Source organism: Schistocerca serialis, chromosome 1 (genome assembly GCF_023864345.2).
Source record: "Schistocerca serialis cubense isolate TAMUIC-IGC-003099 chromosome 1, iqSchSeri2.2, whole genome shotgun sequence".
Taxonomy (NCBI): domain Eukaryota; kingdom Metazoa; phylum Arthropoda; class Insecta; order Orthoptera; family Acrididae; genus Schistocerca; species Schistocerca serialis.
In genome coordinates this window covers 819,427,939-819,453,691 of record NC_064638.1, presented here as the reverse complement: position 1 = coordinate 819,453,691, position 25,753 = coordinate 819,427,939, and the positions used below count along the sequence as shown (strand labels likewise).

Genomic DNA, 25,753 nt, shown 5'->3' with positions numbered 1-25,753 from the left:
CTTCTATTCTCTTCTTGTCTAAACTATTTATCGTCCATGTTTCACTTCCATACATGGCTACACTCCATACAAATACTTTCAGAAAAGACTTCCTGACACTTAAATCTATACTCGATGTTAACAAATTTCTCTTCTTCAGAAACGCTTTCCTTGCCATTGCCAGTCTACATTTTATATCCTCTCTACTTCGACCATCATCAGTTATTTTGCTCCCCAAATAACAAAACTCCTTTACTACTTTAAGTGTCTCATTTCTTAAACTAATTCCCTCAGCATCACCCGATTTAATTCGACTACATTCCATTATCCTCGTTTTGCTTTTGTTGATGTTCATCTTATATACTCCTCTCAAGACACTGTCCATTCCATTCAACTGCTCTTCCAAGTCCTTTGCTGTCTCTGACAGAATTACAATGTCATCGGCAAACCTCAAAGTTTTTATTTCTTCTCCATGGATTTTAATACCTACTCCGAATTTTTCTTTTCTTTCCTTTACTGCTTGCTCAATATACAGATGGAATAACATCGGGGAGAGGCTACAACTCTGTCTTACTCCCTTCCCAACCACTGCTTCCCTTTCATGTCCCTCGACTCTTATAACTGCCATCTGGTTTCTGTACAAATTGTAAATAGCCTTTCGCTCCCTGTATTTTACCCCTGCCACCTTTAGAATTTGAAAGAGAGTATTCCAGTCAACAATGTCAAAAGCTTTCTCTAAGTCTACAAATGCTAGAAACGTAGGTTTGCCTTTCCTTAATCTTTCTTCTAAGATAAGTCGTAAGGTCAGTATTGCCTCATGTGTTCCAGTATTTCTACGGAATCCAAACTGATCTTCCCCGAGGTCGGCTTCTACTAGTTTTTCCATTCGTCTATAAAGAATTCGTGTTAGTATTTTGCAGCTGTGGCATGTTAAACTGATTGTTCGGTAATTTTCACATCTGTCAACACCTGCTTTCTTTGGGATTGGAATAATTATATTCTTCTTGAAGTCTGAGGGTATTTCGCCTGTTGCATACATCTTGCCCACCAGATGGTAGAGTTTTGTCAGGACTGGGTCTCCCAAGGCTGTCAGTAGTTCCAATGGAATGTTGTCTACTCCGGGGGCCTTGTTTTGACTCAGGTCTTTCAGTGCTCTGTCAAACTCTTCACGCAGTATCGTATCTCCCATTTCATCTTCATCTACATCCTCTTCAATTTCCATAATATTGTCTTCAAGTAAATCGCCCTTGTATAGACCCTCTATATACTCCTTCCATCTTTCTGCTTTCCCTTCTTTGCTTAGAACTGGGTTTCCATCTGAGCTCTTGATGTTCATACAAGTGGTTCTCCTATCTCCAAAGGTCTCTCTAATTTTCCTGTAGGCAGTATCTAACTGACCCCTAGTGATATAAGCCTCTACATCCTTACATTTGTTCTCTAGCCATCCCTGCTTTGCCATTTTGCACTTCCTGTCAGTCTCATTTTTGAGACGTTTGTATTCCTTTTTGCCTGCTTCATTTATTGCATTTTTATATTTTCTCCTTTCATCAATTAAATTCAACATTTTTTCTGTTACCCAAGGATTTCTACTAGCCCTCGTCTTTTTACCTACTTGATCCTCTGCTGCCTTCACTACTTCATCCCTCAAAGCTACCCATTCTTCTTCTACTGTATTTCTTTCCCCCATTCCTGTCAATTGTTCCCTTATGCTCTCCCTGAAACTCCGTACAACCCAGGTCATAACCAATAGATTGTGGTCAGAGTCCACATCTGCCCCTGGAAATGTCTTATAATTTAAAACCTGGTTCCTAAATCTCTGACTTACCATTATATAATCTATCTGAAACCTTCTAGTATCTCCAGGCCTCTTCCACCTATACAACCTTCTTTCATGATTCTTGAACCAAGTGTTAGCTATGATTAAGTTGTGCTCTGTGCAAAATTCTACAAGGCGGCTTCCTCTTTCATTTCTTACCCCCATCCATATCCACCTACTACGTTTCCTTCTCTCCCTTTTCCTACACTCGAATTCCAGTCACCCATGACTATTAAATTTTCATCTCCCTTCACTATCTGAATAATTTCTTTTATTTCATCATACATTTCTTCAATTTCTTCGTCATCTGAAGAGCTAGTTGGCATATAAACTTGTACTACTGTAGTAGGTGTGGGCTTCGTATCTATCTTGGCCACAATAATGCCTTCACTATGCTGTTTGTAGTAGCTTACCCACATTCCTATTTTTTTATTCATTATTAAACCTACTCCTGCATTACCCCTACTTGACTTTGTATTTATAACCCTGTATTCACCTGACCAAAAGTCTTGTTCCTCCTGCCACCGAACTTCACTAATTCCCACTATATCTAACTTTAACCTATCAATTTCCCCACCGGGGCTGAACTGCACAATAACCCTGGGTTCAGTGTGGGGCGGCGGAGGGGTGAAATGGACTGCGGTAGTCATTGTGGGGTTGTGGACCACTGCGGCTGCTGCGGGGACAGAGCCTCTACGTCGGTTCTAGGTCCCCAGTTAACATACAATACAATACAAGTGATAGATAGAAACATGAAAAGTAGCCTGCTTCACTTATTTTCATTCGCTTATGATGTGTGGTATTATATTTTGGGTTAACTCTTCCCATTCTCAAAGGATATTTTTGGCTCAGAAACAGTTGGTTTGGGCAGTAAGTGGTGTAAGTTCGTGAACATCTTGTTGACCCCTGTTCATTAGTCAGGGTACCCTGTCATTGGTCTCTCAATATGTATATTCTTAACTGTTGTTTCTTGTTAACAGTATCAGCTTATTCCCAAGAATTAGCAGCGTTCACTCATTTAATACTAGGCAGAAATCCAATGTGCGTTTGGATTGCAATTCCTTGACTCTTGTGCAGAAAGACATACAATATACTGCTGCATCCATTTTCAATAAGCTACCAGAAGAATACAAAAATTTTAGCAGTAATCCACGTACTTTCAAATCAAAACTGAAGAGTTTCTTCATGGGTCAGTCCTACTCTGTCGATGTGTTTCTTGAAAAATTAAGCAGATTCCTTTGTCATATTGTTAATTGTGTTTACATAAACTTATGGCTTGTCCTTTTTTTTCTTCTTTTTTTGGGTTCATGAACATTTCATTGTATCTGTTATTTCTTTTATGTTGTAATTATCTGTACTGACACGTTCCATGACCTTGGAGATTTGTTCCTCAATTTAGTCTGAAGGAACTAGTCTTGTAAAATAAATGAAAAGAGCACATGTTAGTGTGTGTGTGTGTGTGTGTGTGTGTGTGTGTGTGTGTGTGTGTGTGTGTGTGTGTGTGTGCGTGCGTGCGTGCGTGCGTGCATACCTCAATGACGCAGGGCCTTTACCTATCAGTGAGGTGCAGTCACTTATACCCCAGTCACAATACTACCCCCTGCCCTCAACACAATTGCTTTCATTCCTTACAACCTTCAATGTTCCTCATCTCCCCCTACAACCACCTGATACCTTCACATGCCACTTCCAATGCCAGATTCTTTCTCCAGCTCAATCACCCCCCAATGGACACTTAATTTTTCTGCACCAATTCAGAAAAATTTCCCTGTCCCTAGCCAAAATCCTGTCCTATATCCTGCTCCTCAAATGCTGCCTAAGTCTTGGAATACCTCCCCCCTACCCAAATGACTTACCCATAAAATATTCCCTATTTCTAGATCCCACCCCTCCTTGCACAGTGAACTTTGTTTTTTCAGATTCTGCCTACCTTTCCTTCGCTAACCTGGTTCTACAAAAACACATCTCCATGGCATAGGTATCCCTGAATCACCTCCACTCTCTCTGCAAAATACTATTGCTATGCAATCCCCACTACCTACACCTCATCACCCAAATTGAAATCCTGACACGCCAACACCTAGAAAAACATTCCAAACACAAACTCCACAAGTTATCCAGCCTACTGACATCCTATCCACACTGTTCCTCATTGTCAACCTCCTCACAATCATTTGACGTTGCCTAGCTGAACTTTTCGACCTACCACATCTCCAAAACCTCCTACCAACACTCCATGAAACCCTGAGCTGAATCAATCCCAGAACACAGTTGTTAACCTCTCAATCAAAATCCTCAGCCGCACAAAAGTTCCAGTCCTATACAAAGGCCTCACACTTAGCCCTACTCGCAGGTTTAACCATGTTGGTCTTTTGGAAGATCTATTCTCCTTCTCCCATGCCCTACAGTGGAAATACTTCTTTGCCATCAACCCCTCCAACCAAAGCCAATCCGAATCCTGCCTGTCTCAGTTCATTCTACCAACCAGCTGTGAACCTCCTGCACTCCCACCTAACTGTACCCTGGTCATCTTCCAGGAACTCCCAACTTCCAGCATGACCTCACCATCCTTCCCCAGATCCCTTCGTAATAAAAACCACCTTTCTGCAGAAGAAAGGACTGCCCTAACCAACCTAAAAGTGGATCCTGACCTGATCATTCTCTCGACAGCAAAGATGGCACTAATGCTGTGGTGAACCGGAGTGACTACCTGGGAGAGAGCTTCCATCAGTTGTCCGACACCTCCACCTACAAACTGTGCCAAAGTGACACCATTCCAGAAGTCCAACATAAACTCCAATCTCTACTGAAGTCCTTAGGCCCTCCCCAGAACCTCTGCCCTGACTCCATCTCCCTACTCACCCCAACAGCATGTACACCTACCTTCTACATGCTCCCCAAAATCCACATTGCAGCTGTTTACTGTTGCCCCCGAAAGAATGTAGGCCCTTGTTGATCACATCTCAGTCCTAAACATCTGGTCTGATTCAGGTTTATTGATGACATGTTTATAATCTGGACCCAAGGCCAGGACATCTTGTCCTGACTCCTCAACAATCTCAACACGTTCTGTCCCATCCACTTTACCTGGCCCTCCTCCACCCATGGTGCCACCTTCCTAGATGTCGATCTCGTCCCCTCAGATGGCTCCATCCACACCTCGGTCCACATCAAATCCAGCAATACCTGCACTTTGGCTGCTGCCACCTTCCACACCAAAAAATCCCTCCATTCAGCCTGGCCACCTGCAGTAGACACATCTGCAATGATGAGAACTCCCTCGTCCAGTATGCTGAAAGCCTTCACAAACAGGCAATACCCTCCAGACCTAACCCACAAACAGATATCCCATGCTATATACTCACACACACCTGATCCTCACAGCCGTCCCAAGAACCAACCACAGAGAAGCAACCCCTTGTTATCCAATACCACCCCGGACTGGAACGAATGAACCATGTCCTTTGTCTGAGCTTTGGTTGCCTATTATCAGGTTCTGAAATGAGGGACATCCTACCCAAGATACTATCAACCACTCCCAGAGTGGTGTTCTGCCTCTCTTGAGACCTCCACAACATCCTAGTCCATCCGTACACCACTTCCACCCCCAGTTCCCTGGGATAGGGATTATACCCATAGAGAAGACCAAGATGCAAGATGTGCCCAATCCACCCACCCAACATCACCTATTCCAGTCCCATCATGGGTTTATGCTACCTCCATCAGAGGCTAGGTTGACATGTGAAAGGAGCTATGTTATATACCAGCTCTGCTGCAACCAGTACAGAGTTGGCACGACAACCAACCAACCAACCATCAACTAGAGTGAGTGGGCACCGCCAAATCCTTAGAGCACATCTTTCGCTCCTGTAACATTCTGACCTAAACCTGAGATAACTAGCTGCTCCACCCCCCCCCCCCCCCCAATTGTGTGTGTGTGTGTGTGTGTGTGTGTGTGTGTGTGTGTGTGTGTCCGTGTCCGTACACCATCTCGTGCCCTGTACCCCCGCCAAATTAATGTCTCAACATCAGCTAGCTGTGTTCAGTTACCTCACCCTCTAGTCTGTGAAATCTTGTGCCCAACCGTATGCCACCTGCCCCCTCTAACTGCATCCCTAACTAGCCCACAGATGGCTCACGACTATTCCATGAGCTGCTAGAAGTTTCGTCCCACCCCTTCCCTGTGTCCCATGTCTGTCCATCTTTCACCGTACAGTATTTGTGATGTAGTTATGGACACATTTTGTGCATTAATACATGCGCTAAAGTATTTTACTTGTGCAAGTATTTGTACACAGAGATAAATATCTATATATACTCTTATTCATAATTTTTCATTAATTACAGTTTTAAAAAATGGAAAAAGGAAAGAATTCTTCCTTTGTGGTCATTTCCTTTATTTTCTGAACAACAGATCATATGCTTCATCATTCTGAACACTTCCACTTTTGTACTCATCGGGCTAACATCACACAATGCCAGCAAGGATTTATGAGGGTGTTCTGAAAAGTAATGGCTCCCAATTTTTTATGTGATAACTCTTAAAGCTTTTTAAATAAAACAAACTTTATTAACATTCTGCATCTTTATTCTTCATGCTGACATATTTATTTCTCAACATAGTCACCCTGAAGACAAAAACATTTTTTTCCAATGAAAGACTGGTTTGTTGATACTGTCGCCGTAGAATCTTTGACTTCGTTGATGGAGCCACAGCTTCACTTCTGCTTTTAAGGCTTCATCACTATCAAAGTGAAGTCCTTGAAGATGTTCTTTAAGTTTTGAAAGCAGATGAAAACCAGAAGGGGCCAAGTTGGGACTGTATGGAGGATGATCAGTGACAGTGAACCCAAAATGTCAGATTGTTGCATATGTTGCAGATCTCGTGTGTGATCCGGCATTGTCATGTTGAAGGAAAGTTGTGCCCAGATTAGAATTCTTCATTGAAGAACTTCAGACAGTTAACTTTGTGAGGTTTTCATGCATTTTTCAGTCTGTTCCTAAGAATGTTAATATTCATTCTGCCTTTAGTCTCATGATAATATATATATTTTATATTATGTTGTTATTAACTTAGATCAATTATAAAATGATGTAAAGATTTTCAAATGTCAGTAATTTGACCTTAGTGAATGACTAGAATACTGCAGTTTTTTTTTTCTGAATTATGATAATATTTCTTCAGAATTGCATTCATATCTAATGGAACAGGCACTTTGGTGATTACAGCCATTATGAAATACATGAAATGTATTCACAATTGCGAATATGGACAACCATAAGCTATATAATGAAATTGTGGCAATGAAAATTTGTGCTGGGCAAGGACTTGAGCCTAGATTTTCTGCTTATTGTAAGCAGTCACCTTACCATTTGCCTATTGAAGCATGACTCATGGCCAGACCCAAACTTCCGTATATTGTCAATCACGTGTGTGCAACCTGTACTCTTATATACATTATGTATATTCCCGTACAGGGGAGACATTTTATTTAAAAGGCGCTTACCCAGTGTCTGGATAAATATGATATTGCAGTGACTGTGTTATTCCGAATTCGATACAGTGGTCCTTCAGACATGCTTGTATGTACGAAGGAACAGGCACTGCAACAACTACAGCCATTATGAAATACATAAAATGTATTCACAGTTGCAAATATGGACAACTGTCACCTGTATAATAGAATGGCGACAAAGAAAATGAAACTGGGACTCCAATCCGCATTTTCTGCTTATCACGAGTAATTGCCTTAGCATTTAGCTACCCGAGCATGACTCATGACCAGACTCAAACTTCCATATGTCATCCACCATGTTTCTACAATCTTCCTGTAATCTACATCTACATGGATACGCTGCAAATCAGATTTAAGTGCCTGGCAGAGGGTTCATCGAACCACCTTCACAATTCTATATAATTCCAATCTCGTATAGCGCACAGAAAGAATGAACACCTATATCTTTCCGTGCAAGTTCTGATTTCCCTTATTTTATCGTGGTGATCGTTCCACCCTATGTAGGTTGGTGTCAACAAAATATTTTCGCATTCGGAGGAGAAAATTGGTGATTGGAATTTTGTGAGAAGATTCAGTCGCAACAAAAAACGCCCTTCTTTTAATGATTTCCAGCCCAAATCCTGTATCATTTCTGTGACACTCTCTCCCATATTTTGTGATAATACAAAACGTGCTGCCTTTCTTTGAACTTTTTCGATGTACTCCGTCAGTCCTATCTGGTAAGGATCCCACACCAAGCAGCAGTATTCTAAAAGAGGACGGACAAGTGTAGTGTAGGCAGTCTCTTTAGTAAATCAGTTACATTTTCTAAGTGTCCTGCCAATAAAACACAGTCTTTGGTTAGGCTTCCCCACAACATTTTCTGTGCATTTCTTCCAATTTAAGTTGTTCATAATTGTAATTCCTAGGTATTTAGCTGAATTTATAGCCTTTAGATTTGACTGATTTATCGTGTAACTGAAGTGTAACAGATTCCTTTTTGCACTCATGTGGATGACCTCACACTTTTTGTTACTCAGGGTCAATTGCCAATTTTTGCACTATACAGATATCTTTTCTAAATCGTTTTGCAGAATGTTTTTATCTTCTGATGACTTTATTGGTCGATAAACGACAGCATCATCTGCAAACAACCGAAGACTGCTGCTCAGATTGTCTCCCAAATCGTTTATATAGATAAGGAAAAGCAAAGGGCCTATAACACCATCTTGGGGAATGCCTGAAATCACTTCTGTTTTACTCGATGACTTTCCGTCAGTTTCTATGAACTCTGACCTCTGTGACAGGAAATCGCAAATCCAGTCACATAACTGAGATGATATTCCATAAGCACGCAATTTTACTACGAGCCGCTTGTGTGGTACAGTGTCAAAAGCCTTCCGGAAATCCAGGAATACGGAATCGATCTGAAATCCCTTGTCAATGGCTTTCATCACTTCATGTGAATAAAGAGCTAGTTGTGTTTCACAGGAACGATGTTTGCTAAACCCATGTTGACTGTGTGTCAATAGACCGTTTCCTTCGAGGTAATTCATAATGTTTGAACACAATATATGTACTAAAATCCTGCTGCATATCAACGTTAACAATATGGGCCTGTAATTTAGTGGATTACTCCTACTACCTTTCTTGAATATTGGTGTGACCTGTGCAACTTTCCAGTCTTTGGGTATGGATCTTTCATCGAGCGAACGGTTATATATTATTGTTAAGTATGGAGCTAATGCATCAGCATACTCCGAAAGGAACCTAGTTGGTATACAGTCTGGACCAGAAGACTTGTTTTTATTAAGTGATTTGAGTTGTTTCACTACTCCGAGTATATTTACTTCTATGTTACTCATGTTGGCAGCTGTTCTCGACTCGAATTCTGGTATATTTACTTTGTCTTCTTTTGTGAAGGCATTTTGGAAGGCTGTGTTTAGTAACTCTGCTTTGGCAGCACTGTTTTCGATAGTAACTCCATTGTTATCGTGCTGAGAAGGCATTCTACATCTACATCTACATCCATACTCCGCAAGCCACCTGACGGTGTGTGGCAGAGGGTACCTTGAGTACCTCTATCGGTTCTCCCTTCTGTTCCAGTCTCGTATTGTTCGTGGAAAGAAGGATTGTCGGTATGCCTCTGTGTGGGCTCTAATCTCTCTGATTTTATCCTCATGGTCTCTTCGCGAGATATACGTAGGAGGGAGCAATATACTGCTTGACTCTTCAATGAAGGTATGTTCTCAAAACTTTGACAAAAGCCCGTACCGAGCTACTGAGCGTCTCTCCTGCAGAGTCTTCCACTGGAGTTTATCTATCATCTCCGTAACGCTTTCGCGATTACTAAATGATCCTGTAACGAAGCGCGCTGCTCTCCGTTGGATCTTCTCTATATCTTCTATCAACCCTATCTGGTACGGATCCCACACTGCTGAGCAGTATTCAAGCAGTGGGGGAACAAGCGTACTGTAACCTACTTCCTTTGTTTTCGGATTGCATTTCCTTAGGATTCTTCCAATGAATCTCAGTCTGGCATCTGCTTTACCGACGATCAACATTATATGATCATTCCATTTTAAATCACTCCTAATGCGTACTCCCAGATAATTTATGGTATTAACTGCTTCCAGTTGCTGACCTGCTATTTTGTAGCTAAATGATAAAGAATCTATCTTTCTGTGTATTCGCAGCACATTACACTTGTCTACATTGAGATTCGATTGCCATTCCCTGCACCATGCGTCAATTCGCTGCAGATCCTCCTGCATTTCAGTACAATTTTCCATTGTTACAACCTCTCGATACACCACAGCATCATCTGCAAAAAGCCTCAGTGAACTTCCGATGTCATCCACAAGGTCATTTATGTATATTGTGAATAGCAACGGTCCTATGACACTCCCCTGCGGCACACCTGAAATCACTCTTACTTCGGAAGACTTCTCTCCATTGAGAATGACATGCTGCATCCTGTTATCTAGGAACTCCTCAATCCAATCACACAATTGGTCTGAAAGTCCATATGCTCTTACTTTGTTCATTAAACGACTGTGGGGAATTGAATCGAACGCCTTGCGGAAGTCAAGAAACACGGCATCTACCTGTGAACCCGTGTCTATGGTCCTCTGAGTCTCGTGGACGAATAGCGCGAGCTGGGTTTCACATGACCGTCTTTTTCGAAACCCATGCTGATTCCTACAGAGTAGATTTCTAGTCTCCAGAAAAGTCATTATACTCGAACACAATACGTGTTCCAAAATTCTACAACTGATCGACGTTAGAGATATAGGTCTATAGTTCTGCACATCTGCTCGACGTCCCTTCTTGAAAACGGGGATGATCTGTGCCCTTTTCCTGTCCTTTGGAACGCTACGCTCTTCTAGAGACCTACGGTACACCGCTGCAAGAAGGGGGGCAAGTTTCTTCACGTACTCTGTGTAAAATTGAACTGGTATCCCATCAGGTCCAGAGGCCTTTCCTCTTTTGAGCGATTTTAATTGTTTCTCTATCCCTCTGTCGTCTATTTGTTTCTTGCCACTAACATACTTCACATCGTACATCCATTAAGTATATTCCCTTACACTGGAGACATTTTACTTGAAAGTCGCTCACCTGGTGTCGGTGGATAGATATGAAATTTCTGTGCCTGTGTTGCTCCGAATTTCACTGCAATGTTCTTCCAGAGTGCATGCATGGTTGATGACATGTGGAAGTTAGAGTCTGGCCGTGAGTTGTACTCAGACAGCCAAATGGTAAGGCAACTGCTCACGATAAGTGGGGTTTGAGTCCTAGTCCAGCTCAAATTTTCATTGTCATGATCCCATTAGACAGCTGATGGTTGACCATATTCATAACTGTGAATGCCTTTAATGTATAAGTGAATGAAGGACAGCAGTGATCCTAGGACCAACCTCACATTTTATTCGTAGTACATCAGTGATATGTACATAACAGTAGCTTGGTGAAATTACATAGTACAGCTACAGTCTTAAATACTAAAATTCATTGCACATAATCATGTGAAGGAGTACAGCTGTAATCTTAAGTATTAAAAACATCATTGTCTACATCATAGAACTCTTTTTGTACTGCAACATGGGGTTTTTGTTTGTCAGTCATTTAATTTCATTTTGAATTTTTTAAATCTAAAGGATTAAGAAGTGAGAGGAAACTTGTTAAAAGTTTTGAGGGGATTCACTTCATGGGAGTTTCCTGTTATTGCTAGCCTGGCACTTTGGAATGTCACTGTTTGCCTTATTTCTAGTGCCATGTCTGTGAATTGTTTCACTAGTAACATATTCTTTAACATTGTTTCTGAGAAAGAGTGCAGACACATAGATAAACAGATTCACTACTTTTAGTGTCCTGCGCCTGGTAAAAGGAGGACAACAGTGCTCCATAGAACCAGCCGTGTATTATTTTATACGCACTTTGTGTGTGTGTGTGTGTGTGTGTGTGTGTGTGTGTGTGTAAATGTCCATGTCCCCATATGAGTAGGCCTTATGACTTAAATGAGTGAATGAATCCTAAATGTATCATACGGAGATAATTACTTCTGACCATCTCTTTCTGTTTCCACATGTAGTGGGACACTTGCGAGATCTTTTCACAACAAACTTGGTTGATATGCTCTTTCCTATTGAATTTGGCATCACAGTGTATTCCTAAGGGTGTGACACATTTATTTTCTATATTCTTGGGCAATCCTTACATAAGCTTTTGGATTTCATTGAATCTTATCAAGAGTTAGGATGTCATCATGTGAAGTAAGTAAAGTTATATCATCAACATAGCGGGCTACAGACTGTGATACACAAGAAGGCTGTTAATTAATAGCCACAGAGAAAAAGAAGGGGACTGTCTTCTGTTGTTCAGATAGGAAGCAATTACTGTTAATGTAGTTTTGTGTACACCACAATACTCCAGTTTTATTAGTGATATGTTAAAGGAATGCAGTCAAATGCTTAAGTTAGATCACATAATACAAGAGATACCACTTTCTTGTTTGTGAATGCTGTTAAAGTCTGACCAACAATTTTTAGAACAGCTGCAGTGGTATACTTTTAACTAGCTGAAATCCATACTGACTATTACAGAGGAGGCCATGCTTTTCAAAATAATTGCTTAATTGAGTGTACACTTGTGAATCAAATATTTTGAGAGTATCAGCACAACACATACCAGCCAGTAGCTCTGTGGAAGTTGTTTATCACCCTGATACGGGCATAACTTTTAAGATTTCGAGTGAATCTGGAGGAACTCTGTACTCTAAACATTTATTAAAAATAAATCTTTGTGGCTTACTTATAAAGTGAACTGTGCTTTTGACACACAATTATACATCCAGTAGCAGTCCATACTTTTGGAATTATATGATTTAGAAACAGTTTTATAGACCTCATTGGGTGTGATTTTATCCCAGACAGTTGGGGACTAAGCAGATCCCTTGTAGATGTGTCTGTGGCCTCATTTTGTCTCTAAGTTCTCTGACTGATATGACAAAGCAATCATTCAATTCTCTTGGATCAAGCAGAAGTGACTTACCTATCTAGATGAATCATCTCATCTAATAACTTCCCATGCTGCCTTACACATATTGGGGCACCTTCTATGCACCTTTCGTGCGAGGCTTTAATGGCTCATATAAGCTTAGCTCCTTTTCATATTGCTATTATTCCAGCCAAGAGTACCCATTATTTGATTTTGCCTGATGGCTTTTCTTCCATTCAACAACTAAGTGTTGTTTTCCTTTGTTACAATTCTCCACGTTACTCAATGTCTATCCTTTATTTTCTCTTATGACCTGTGTGTTACTGTTGCTTTCCAGACCACACATACTCTGATTTCCAAGCCACACTGTATCAACAGTCTTGTTCATGTACAACACCCGGCTGCGTGACTGCTTGGATAATCTAGTTACCTCCTTTCTTCACACACATCCACCCACTGAGCTATGTCCCATTGTTATTGTCTTTTTATTTATTTTTTTCCTTTGGTGTCATTGTGTATTCATGTTGATTTTAGTTTGCTTTCGCCTTTTACAGTCAGCCCTATTACACAAGACTTCATCTTTTTTTTCCCATACTTCATCCATTGCCCATGAATCCCCACCACATGAACCCCCCCCCCCCCCCCCCCCACCACTCTCTAAATGATCTGACCATCAAGTTAGCCATCTCTTATTGCACTTCCTCTATCCACAATGACATCTATCAGTTCAAATTTCTCCAGTCCATAGCTCTCACCAACGTAGTCCTGAGTCTCTTGTGGAAGTGATGGGTAGTTGCAGTCCAAGGCATGCTGCCCTCGTTACTGGAGTGCAAGAGAGTCACTCTGGAAGATGGGATGCACAAATTTAGGGAAAATGAAATGAGAAATATCGTCCTCTCCATCTGTAAAATTCTCCTGCACTGCAATTCTAAATATGTGCATCCCATTTTACAGAGTGACACTCTTGCACTCGAGGAACGAGGGCAGCATGCACAATGCCTCCCCAAAAAACTTACCATCCTGTTTATCTCCTATTCCTGCCTTGAACCGCCACTACCCATCGCCTCCACAAGAGACTCAATGAAATCTCCCCACACTTCCTCATAGGAACAAACCCTGCCTTGCAGATCTACTACATTCAGCACATCCTCAGAAACTCACTCCCAACACCACACAGAATCCAGAACGTAAACAGACCAGAAACACAGTCAGGAAGCTATCCTCCAAAAGCCTCATTCCCACAGACGTATCAGTCCTTTCCAAAGGCCTTACCATTTGCTCCGCTCCAGAATTCACTCATTCTGAACTTGTTAATAGCCTTCTGTCCTTCTCCCAGCCCTTACAGTCGAAACCCTTCTTCACCCCCAACCCTACCAATCAGACTCAATCCAAAACAAATGTTGATCCCTGCCTGACTCAGTCGGCTCCTCCGTCTAACAATGACCCCCACACCTACTGCGCCCAAATCACCGCCCATTAACTTCGCAGAATTTCCTAACCTCATACCTTGCCTCATAATCCTTCAGTTTGAAAACCAGCCTTACATCCACAGAAATAACCACTCTCCACCACCTAAAAAATGGTCCCAACATTATAATCTTATCTGCCGACAAATGCTCCAACACTGTGGTTATGAACTGCAGGGATTACCTGACAGAAGGTCTCTGCCACCTACTAACCCTGTCACAGCGACACCATTCCATGAATCGAGCAGGGCTTCAGTCCCTCCTCAAATCCTTAGGCCCATTCCAGAACATCTCCCTTCAGTCTATCTCTTTCCTAACCCCCAACACTCCCCGCACTCCTACCTTCTACAGTCCTCCTAAAGTCTGATACGCAACCACCCAGGATGCCCCATTGTGGCCGGTTACACTGCTCCCACAGAAAGAATCTCTATATTCATTACTCTTACTTAGCCAATTACTCTTCACCTACCCTCCTATATAAAAGACTCTAACCATTTCTTCCACCAACTCATCACAGTTGCTGTTCCTTTACCACTGATGACTTGCTTGTTACTGGTGATATCACCTCCCTTTACGCTAACATGGCCTTGTCCTCGTTGCTATTGAACACTACCTTTCTCAATGCCCAACTGAATCCAAACATACTACCTTCATCTTGGTCGCAATGACCAGCTATATCCTCAACTGCAATTACTTCACATTTGAAAGCATCGCCTACAAACAAATCCATGGTACGCCATTGGGCGTCCACATTGGCAACTTCCTATGTCTTCATGGCCATTTACAGGAATCCTTCGTAAACACCCAGAATACCAATCAGATTCATTAGTGACATCTTTATAATATGGATCAAGGGTGAGAAACCAACACATTCTCTCCCGCTCGCTTCACATGCTCCTTCCAACCCAACAAGCCACCTTTCTTGATGTAGACATCCACCGCAAGGATGACTACATCAATCCTCTGTCCACATCAAACCTACCAAGCATCAGCAGTACCTCCACTTCGACAGCTGCCACCAATTCCACACTAAGAAGTCCATTCCAATACAGCCTAGCCATCTGTGGTCTTCACAATTGTAGTGACCAGCAGTTCCTCTACAAGTATGCCAAGTGTACCACTGATGTCTTCACAGTCTGAAATTACCCTCCCAGAAACAGATCTCCCAGGCATTCTCTCCCCAGTAACCTATCACCTCCCACAAAGGAGCACTCCTCTTGTGACTCATTACCACTAAGTTCTGGAGCCATTTCGTATCCCATCAAAGGCAGGGCTACCTGTGAAATCAGCCATGTGATCTACAAACTAAGCTACAACCATTGCACTGCTGTCTACATGCACATGAAAAGTAACAAGCTGTCTATCTGCATGAATGGATGGTGCCAAACTGTGGCCAAGAGACAGCTGGACCACCCAGTTTTTGAGCATGCTCCCGAACACAGTGTGCTTCACGTGACTCAAAGCCTCCTTTACATGATGAGTAGCTATCTATTCTTACCATATTATTGTTATTTCATCCTGGACTTTCGATTTTGTTATCTAGACATGCATCATTATAGGACATTTGTTTGTGCACTGCAAGTTAAAGGGGTCATGCTGTCTTGTTGTTCTGCATCTCCCATTTGTTGTTCTGTATCTCCCATTTCTATATTAAAATCTCCGCAGATAACAACCGTTGTTTTAAACTTAAAAAGTTTATTGACCACTAACTCAAACTGATCAAAAAATATATTTATATCTCCATTTGGAGACCTACATAGACTAGTGATTATTATGTTTTCTTCAGTCAGTCTTATGTAATTAAATTCTCCATTTATTTTTTAAGAATATGGTGTCATGTCTAATTTCGAATATTTAAGACCATGTTCGATGGAAATTCCAGCAGCAACATTTTATTGGTGTTTTGTATACTTATGACAGCTGCAGCATACACTTGAAGAATGAAACTGTCTACGTGATTTTCTGTTCGCCAGTGCTTTTATACACATATCACATCTACTTTAATTTTGCAAAAATATTCTAATTCTAATAGTTTTTCTTATACAACAGATATTGGCTTGCAGCAATGTAAATATTTTATCATTGTTTTCATTCTTAAGTGAGCACTCATCTACAAGGGAAGTAGCTGATTTGTGCACCTTGTAATTGTCTAAGATGGAACTGCTGAAATGTTTACATCTCCTAATTATACATTTTCGTCATTGCTCTTCATCTTGGTAGATATCACTACAATTTCATTGTGTCACATGTTAAATTCTAAAGACACATCATTTTTGTCTTTCAAAGATGTAACATGCTTAATACCAAGCTGCTTGTTTGACTTCTGATGAACTATATCTAACAAATGACTTTCCCATTCTGTAGATATAGAGACCATGTGCTGTATGAAACTTGTTTCCCTACTGTGCTTATATCAATTTATATGGCATTTTTAAATTCTCTGCATACATTTCGCACAGCTTTATTTGTCTTTCCTACCTTATTCACACAGGATCAATTATGTAGATCATGATGATGTGGTACAGAAAAAACTGTAGCATCTCATTTTTCTATTATCTCTGCCTCTCTTGAGTAATAAAACTACTACTCCAGTTGCTAGTTGAGACAAGAGATAACATTATCATCCAACGGTTATTCTGCTCTGAACTATCACAATACAGCTTCCAAGGTTCTCTGGTGTACTGTCATATTCAATCATCAATGGTCCACAGTATTTTAGTGAATAATCATTACCTGATGGAAACCATAAGAACCATCTGATGATGGCGTAACTTTTATTCACTGAAATATTGTGGACCTTTGATGAGTGGATCCAGGAGTACACCTGAGAACCTTGGAAGCAGTATATACACTGGAAAAGCCTCAGGTCACATATTAACATACATCTTAAAACTTTCATTTATATTACTTAGCAATTCAAGTATTTCAGAAGAACTGTGGTGACAGTTGCATGAAATGTCTAATGCTTACCATATTTTCACTCCGGGAATTCTTCATCCATTATCTTGTTGTTGTTTGTTGTATTGCTATGCGAAGTTAAAGTTTACATTAAATCTGCTGTCTGTTTAATGTGCTACTTGTATTGCCCATTGCTCCATTTGTAAGAGAGGTGTGAACTTTTTTCATTTGCAGCGGTTGTTGAGATCGTATTTTAATTTTTTGATTACAGGGAATGGAGACTCATCAAAAGTGCAAGAGGAGTTGCTAGACCTAATTGCAGGCATGCAGAGCAAGCGAATGGATGAACAAAGGGTTGCTTTGCCACATTTACCAGGACTGCTTCCACCATCACAAGTACAGAGGCTTTCACTTGGTTCTGCTCCAGATGATACCTTCTTAGAGATGCTGATGCGTTGTCAGGTTAGATTTACAGCAGCTTCGACTTTTAACTTGCCTTACATATGTAATGTAGAGCTAATAATCGTCTACATGGCTACTCTGAAAATCACATTTAAGTGCCTGGCAGAGGGTTCATCAAACCACCTTCACAGTTCTCTATTATTCTAATCTTGTGTAGTTCTTTCCGTGCAAGCTCTGGTTTTCAATATTTTATCATGGTGATTGTTTCTCCCTGTGTAGATCAGCACCAACAAAATATTTTCACATTCGTAGGAGAAAGCTGGTGACCGGAATTTCATGAGCAGACTCATCCGCAACGAGAAACGCCTTTGTTTTAATGATGTCCGTCCCAAATCCAGTATCATTTGAGTCACATACTCTCCCCTATTTCGCGATAATACAAAACGTGCTGCCATTCTTTGAACTTTCTCTATGTGCTCCATTAGTTGTATCTGGTAAGGATCCCACACCAAGCAGCAGTATTCTAAAAGAGGACGGACAAGTGTAGTGTAGGCAGTCTCTTTAGTAAATCAGTTACATTTTCTAAGTGTCCTGCCAATAAGACACAGTCTTTGGTTAGGCTTCCCCACAACATTTTCTATTCGTTTCTTCCAATTTAAGTTATTTATAATTGTAATTCCTAGGTATTTAGCTGAATTTACGGCCTTTAGATTTGACTGATTTATCGTGTAACCAAAGTGTAACAGATTCCTTTTTGCACTCATGTGGATGACCTCACACTTTTTGTTATTTAGAGTCAAGTCCCAATTCTTGCACTATACAGATATCTTTCCTAAATCATTTTGCAATTTGTTTTGACCTTCTGATGACTTTATAAATTGATAAACGACAGCATCATCTGCAAAAAACCTAAGACATCTGCTCAGATTGTCTCCCAAATTGTTTATATAGGTAAGAAACAACAAAGGGCCTTTAACACTATCTTGGGGAATGCCAGAAATCACTTCTGTTTTACTCAATGACTTTCATCAATTACTACGACATCTCAGACAGGATATCACAAATCTAGTCAGATAACAGATGATATTCCATAAGCACGCAGTTTCACTACAAGCCACTTGGGTGGTACAGTGTCAAAAACCTTCTGGAAATCCAGAAATACAGAATAGATTTAAAACCCCTTGTCAGTAGCACTCAACTCATCGTACAAGTAAAGAGCTAGTTGTGTTTAACAAGAATGATGTTTTCTAAATCCGTGTTGAGTGTGTGTGTGTGTGTGTGTGTGTGTGTGTGTGTCAATAGAAAGTTTTTTTGGAGGTAATTTGTAATGTTTGAATATAGATGTTAATGATATGGGCCTGTAATTTAGTGGCTTATTCCTACTGTCTTTCTTGAATATTGGTGTGACCTGTGCAACTTTTCAATCTTTGGGTACAGATCTTTCATTTAGGGGATGGTTGTATATGATTACTAAATATGGAGCTATTGCATCAGCACTCTCTGAAAGGACCTAATTGGTATACAGTCGGGACCAGAAGACTTGCTTTTATTAAGTGATTTAAGTTGCTTCACTACTCTGAGGTTATCTACTTCTATGTTAATCATGTTGGCAGCTGTTCTTTATTCGAATTCTGCAATATTTATTCGTCTTCTTTGGTAAAGGAAGGCTGTGTTTAGTAACTGTGCTTTGGCAGCACTGTCTTCAATAGTACCTCCCTCGCTATCATGCAGAGAAGGCATTGATTGTGTCTTGCCACTAGGCTACTTCACATACTACCAGAATCTCTTTGGATTTTCTGCCAGCTTTTGAGATAATGTTTTGTTGTGGAAACTATTATAAGCATTTCACATTCAAGTCCGTGCTTAATTTCAAGCTTCTGTAAAAGATCGCCAATCTTGGTGATTTTGCATCTGTTTAAATTTGGTATGTTTTTTCGTTGTTTCTGAAACAGTGTTCTGACGCATTTTGTGCACTGTGGAGGATCGGCTCCAATGTTTGTTAATTTGTTTGGTATAAATCTCTCAATTGCTGCTGATACTATTTCTTTGAATTTAAGCCACATGTGGTCTACACTTACATTGTTAATTTGGAAGGAGTGGAGACTGTCTCTTTAAAAGTATGAAGTGAATTTTTATCTGCTTTTTTGAATAGGTGTATTTTTCATTTATTTTTGGAGGATTTGGAGGTACAACATTCAATCTCACTATGACAACCCTGTGATCACTAATCCCTGTATCCATTTTGATGCTCGTTAATAACTCACGATTATTTGTTGTTAAGAGGTCAAGTGTGTTTTCACAGTCGTTAACTATCCGCTTGGGCTCATGAAGTAACTGCTCGAAATAATTTACGGAGAATGCGTATAGCACAATTTCGGATGATGATTTATGTGTACATCCAGAATTAAACATGTATTTTCTTTCTGTAATGTTACATTACTATTTTGAATACTAGAGCAAAATAAAATTTAGGGTATGGATAAAGATAACTTTGCAATTGCGGGGGACGCAAGTGTAATAACAGTTACCATGTGCTGCTGTTATCCTTAATGTGTTGGTGTCTGCCAAGCTTAGTGCTAGTGTAGAGTATACAATCATCAGTGTCTCATAATTTAGTGAGGGCATCAGCTTTGACTGCTCATAAATCTGGAAAGTTGTAGTTGTCATTGTGGAGATGTGCAGCCATATTTGCCAGGAACTAAAACCACTTAAACATTTTATTGGTTGCTCCATGTGCTATCCAGGATATTTCAGAAATAAAAATAAATATTTCATGTTTTTTTTTTTATAAGGACAATTTAGTTCATGTAACATGCTCACATTTCAGTGTATATGGAGACACAGCTGCTGAAAGTTCATGCATTTAATTTTGATACTTGCTCGTAAGTCTGAAACATATGACTGGTATTCTGTGTTCTCATGTTTGAATCTAATTGGACTGCAGCGTCAAGCTGACTATCTGTGCTAATAGAAGTATTGACCGTATTTACTCAAATCTAAGCTGCACTTTTTTTCCGGTTTTTGTAATCCAAAAAACCGCCTGCGGCTTAGAATCGAGTGCAAAGCAAGCGGAAATTCTGAAAAAAGCTACACAGGCATGCTTTGTAGGCGCAAAGATAAATACTGGCGCAAAAACCTCTGCGTCAGTAAATAAATTAAAAAAAAAAAGGTGGAAGACGAGCTATTTTCTCCGCCCCGACTTTCGACCACTGCATTTTCATACATTATCCAACGAAGTAAATACAAATTCTGTATTGTTCATCTTCGAATGTATCAGCATTTCAATGTACTACAAAAATCCGACTGGCAAGACTGTTTGGGATGTTTGTCAATATGGCCAACTCTACGTTCTGAATTTTTTCCTATCTGTGAGAAGAGATGGTTGCTAATAGGAACTTTTATAAATTGTGAATCGCATGCAGTATTCTTGTCACCATAAGAATAATAAGCATATAAACATTTTGCCATGTATTATTTCATGTTTGCTGCTATCTCATTTAAATCTGTCTGCCTAATAAACTACGAAACTAAAGTGAGACGACAGCAAACGCGGAAGAATATACATATCATGTCATGTTTATATTCGTATTATTCTTATGCTTAATAGTGATACAGTCAGAAATGAAGCACGGCAATTGACTAGATTTTTAAATCTAAGATGACCCTAATTTCTGTGTAGAATGTAATGTACTACAGAGGCGCCTGCAAAGATTTTCAAACGGAGAAAAATTTTCGTTTAAATCTCGTTTAGAACATCTTCTATCATACGCAGTCTATTATTTGGTTCTTGTTGATCATTATCAAAGAAAGCAGCAGTGTAAGTAACAATAAATAGCAGTTTCTTGCCATTGTTTCGCTAATGAGATGATTCCTCTCTCGTAGCGGTAGCGCGCACAAAAGGAAGCCATGCTGCGAGTGGCGACAGGCCGTAAACACGCACTATCAGAATGTGACAAACAATGCATGGCACAGTACAGTAATGCATTTTCAGCTTAGTGTGACGTAAACACCTATAACAAAGAAAACTGCGCTTATCAGATCAAAGAAAAATAAACAACCAATTCAAACCAGACGAACCACGTGGAAAAGGAAGGGTACCCGTATAAATACGGACGGAGCGCCTGACGCATAGCAATGGCTACCTGGTAAAGCTTTACTGCTAAGCTTAAGACTCGAACCAAACTACTGTAGCTGTATCGTCATTCATTCGACCTAAATTGTGTCTCATATTACAATGGACCAACTTTGTTTCGATTTCGAGATGCGGCCTATAATTTTTCTCCCCCCTTGAATTTCGAGTCTCAAATTTCAGGTGCCGCTTAGATTCGGAAAATTTTTTTTTCCTTGATTTCGAGTCTCATTTTTTAGGTGCGGCGTAGATTCGAGTGCGGCTTAGATTCGAGTAAATACGGTGAAAACAGTGCCACCCCTCTTTACACTTGCTGAATATGCTAATGTGTTATTTTTTTAAAGGATTTTACAGTAGAATTGCTTCTGCTTCTTGTGAAGAATTTAAACATTTATTGATGTTCCACATGCTGAAGTATGGTGAATATTACCAACAGCATACCTATTATCAGAGCTGAGAGGGGACAGTTCATATTAGTTTAATGACGAACAGTTCAATAATTTTGAAATTCATGACAAATGGCACATGGTACACTCGCTATTAGTCAATATCCATCATGTGTTCGCTTTCTTCTAACTGATGCTGAATTGATATGTCTGTCTGTGTGGCAGGGCAGGATGTTTGTTTGATTTGTGAAGACATTTTTTTTTTATGATGAACAGAATGCAATCTCTGCTAGCCCCTTGCACCACACCCACCTCCACGTCTTCACTCATCCTGCACACACACACACACGCACACACACACACACACACACATCATCATCATCATCATCATCATCATCATCTTACTCACAGTCTCCCCTTCCTATCCACTTCTCAATGTCATCATCAAGGTACACTGCGTGAACATACAATTGCCTGTGTTGCAATCCTGTCCCATACACCCAACTGTCCTTCCCTCCCTGCTGCTAGCCATCCTTCCCCAACCCTCTCTCCTACTCCCACTCCCCACCTCTTTACCCACCCGCTCCACCCAACACAACTCCACATCCCAGTTGAGCCACACAATTTCATTCTATGCGTATAGTATGCAGTGAGTTGTTTACTTTTGCTCCTTAAATTTTTGCTACATTACTTTTCCCCAGTTTTAATCATTATCCCCTGGCTTCTAAACTGATACTGTTATTACTTAGCTTAGCCGCGAGTCCATAGAGGGTGGTGTATGTGATGTACAGTATGACTGGTCAGCATTTCCACCCGGAATTTGCGAGTGTAAGTCGGGCCTTCCTTGATCCGCCTTGGTGGGTCATGTCATCGGATTTCCTCCTACTTGTGCGCGGTGCAGCTCTCGTAAATGTCATCCCGTGCAGAGTCTTCATTGGCGCATTGGATGTCTCTGTCGGTGGAAGCTAATTATCTGAAATTGCTGTCGGTCAACTTTGGGGTATCTATTTACTCGAAATTAACATTCAGAATGCCTAATATCAATTTTATTCCTATTAGATCAATAATGAAACACTCATGTCACAAAGTACTCGTAAACGGGAGCATGGCTACCATCGAACAAGACAGGAAGAGCTCTTAACGCTGGCTGCTGACTTTGGCGTGCAGTCCATATCTCTTACTAGTTTCGTCACAGCTCGTGGATTTCCGATCAAGTTCATACTTACTAAGATGTGCATTTGTTAATGAATGGGTGTGAATTTTAACGAGACAAAATTATGATAGTTTTAAACATCCAGAGGCTTCTCCTAGTATTCATGTTGTTATAAATGACTTTAATTATTAAATATAAATAATCAAAATCAGTGACTTTGGTGCCAAGATGGCAGTACTTCCCGTCCTGTATATTTCCCAGGCTAACGCTTGTTGCTACGGTCCAGTGCTGAGCCCCATCCCACTACGCACGACATATGGTCGCTTCGTCACCTAGAAAGCCAGCGTGGGAAATGCTCTCCAGTTCATGGCCGGCTACGGACTACAGCACTTCCTAACTATCGTGAATACATCAATAAGAGACAATAATTTATTAAAACTGGTAAAAATGTCTTCCTCATGTCAGAGGCACCTTACAAACTTACAGTAATTTTTGAGAAGTTCAGTTTGCCTAGGTTATTTGAAATTCTGTCTAGCTTTCTTCAAACAATGGAAACTCCAGGTAGTAATATCAACAATGTAGGAAAAGATAGATTGCTACTTATCGTAAAGAAGACCCGTCAAGTTGCAGACAAGCACGATTAAAAAGATACGATACTCATATGTAGCTTTCAGCCACAGTGCTCATCATCCTCCTGCCTCTGACAGCTTCTTGTTGCGTCCCTTCGTCCGATTTTAGCAGGGTGATTTGTCGGCGCATCTTATCTCTGTGGCATGCCGATTGGGCTGCACTTACCGACAACAAGCTTCGGGCCTTAAAACCTCTTCCCGTGGCTTGGACGTCCTCCTCACGCCCTTCTCGGCGGGAGGAGGTCGTTTTAGCCCGGTTAAGAATTGGACACTGCCGGTTCAGCCATCGCCATCTGCTGACGGCTCCGCCGGCGCCGTTCTGCCCATGTGGGCACTTGCTGACGGTTAGACACATTTTAATGTCCTGTCCAGATCTTAACACACTGCGCCTCGATCTTAACCTGCCAAATACTTTCGATGCCATTTTAGCGGATGACCCACGAGCAGCTGCTCGTGTTCTTCGTTTTATCAATTTGACAAACCTCGCTAAGGACATTATGATGCTGTTTTTTAATCCTATGCCTGTCAGTCTGTCTTTTATCGTGTTTTCCCTTTTAGTTGTTGTGGTCAACTTGTGCCTCGCGGTGCATTCTTAGAGTAGTCAGGGCGCTAATGACCATTGAAGTTGTGCGCCCTAAAACCACAAAAAAAAAAAAAAAAAAAAAAAAAAAAAAAAAAAAAAAAAAAAAAAAAAAAAAAAAAAAAACAGTGCTCCTCAGTAAAGAGAGAGAGAGACACACACAACGTGCTCTCTCTCTCTCTCTCTCTGTCTCTCTCTCTCTCTCTCTCTCTCTCTCTCTCTCTCTCTCTCTCACACACACACACACACACGCACACGCACACAAAAGCAAAAGTAAGTAGCTACTTACCCCTCCCCCCTCCGCACCTTCTCACCTGCCCTCTGTCTAAACTGCAACACTTCACTGTCCGACACTCCCACCATACTATCCCTACCGCTCCCCACCCCCAGACTCCTCCTTACCCCCGCCCAGTCGCTGCTCCCATCAAGCACTGGTGCTGCTGCTCACAGTGTGGTTTCAGCCCTCTGAGACTGCAGACATGTGTGCAGGTTGCGTTTGCACGATTTTGTGTGTGTGTGTGTGTGTGTGTGTGTGTGTGTGTGTGTGTGTGTGTGCTGCTGACAAATGGCTGAAAGCTATAATTGTTGAATCTTTTTGTTGTGCGTATCGTGACTAAGCATCTCCGCTATATGGTGAGTAGCAACTTTCCTTCTCTGGTATTGTTACTTATTTACTTCATAAATTTTGATTTGCTAAAGCTAAAACTCTCCCTTTCTCCCCATAGGGTGGGGTTTGAGAGAGACGAATTAGAGTTTTACAAATGTTGACCCAAATATTAATATTTTCCACAGATTCGGATAAGTTTTGTTTGTTTCGTGGTCATGAGGCCACACAACTTTTAATTATCAAACAAATCATCTGACTAGCTAACTAACTAACCAAACATCCTACTTACTAATGAGTGAACTCATTAACTAAGCAACTATCTGACTGACAAACCTAATTTTTTATTAGATTTGGAGTAATCACTCTTGTTTGTTGAGAAGTCTCACAACTGGGGTGCTTGCTTAGTTTGAATCTTTTAGTTTCGGGTGGGAAAACATAGAAAACGATATTCATAAATGTATTGACTTAAATCACGTTGTTTACATCTTTATTTTATTTTGGAATATCGCGGCTGTTAAATCGTTTACATTTTTAGAATTATGTATGATAATTGATATCCCACTCAGCCTTGATCAATAATCAACGCTCTTATCCAGCCCTTGCTGATGAGCAGCGTAATGTTTCGGAGTGCCGCCGATAGATAGCACAGAGACAAGAAATTCACCCTTTCTCGTAATAAGACTGGGCTTTAGAAATTAGAAATTATAAGTATTAATG

General features: G+C 40.7%; 1 protein-coding gene across 3 annotated transcripts in view; it reads left to right on the top strand.

Annotated features, from left to right (window-relative positions):
• Positions 1–25,753, top strand: part of LOC126484347 (G-protein-signaling modulator 2) — a 142,543-nt gene that overhangs the window by 97,068 nt on the left and 19,722 nt on the right. For all 3 annotated transcript variants that reach the window (XR_007587841.1, XM_050107821.1, XM_050107809.1), the window contains exon 12: positions 17,422–17,612. Coding sequence is in view for 2 of the 3 variants with exons in the window: in XM_050107821.1 (XP_049963778.1) it covers positions 17,422–17,612 (191 nt within the window). In the remaining variant the exon portion in view is untranslated. The remainder of the gene's footprint in view (positions 1–17,421; positions 17,613–25,753) is intronic.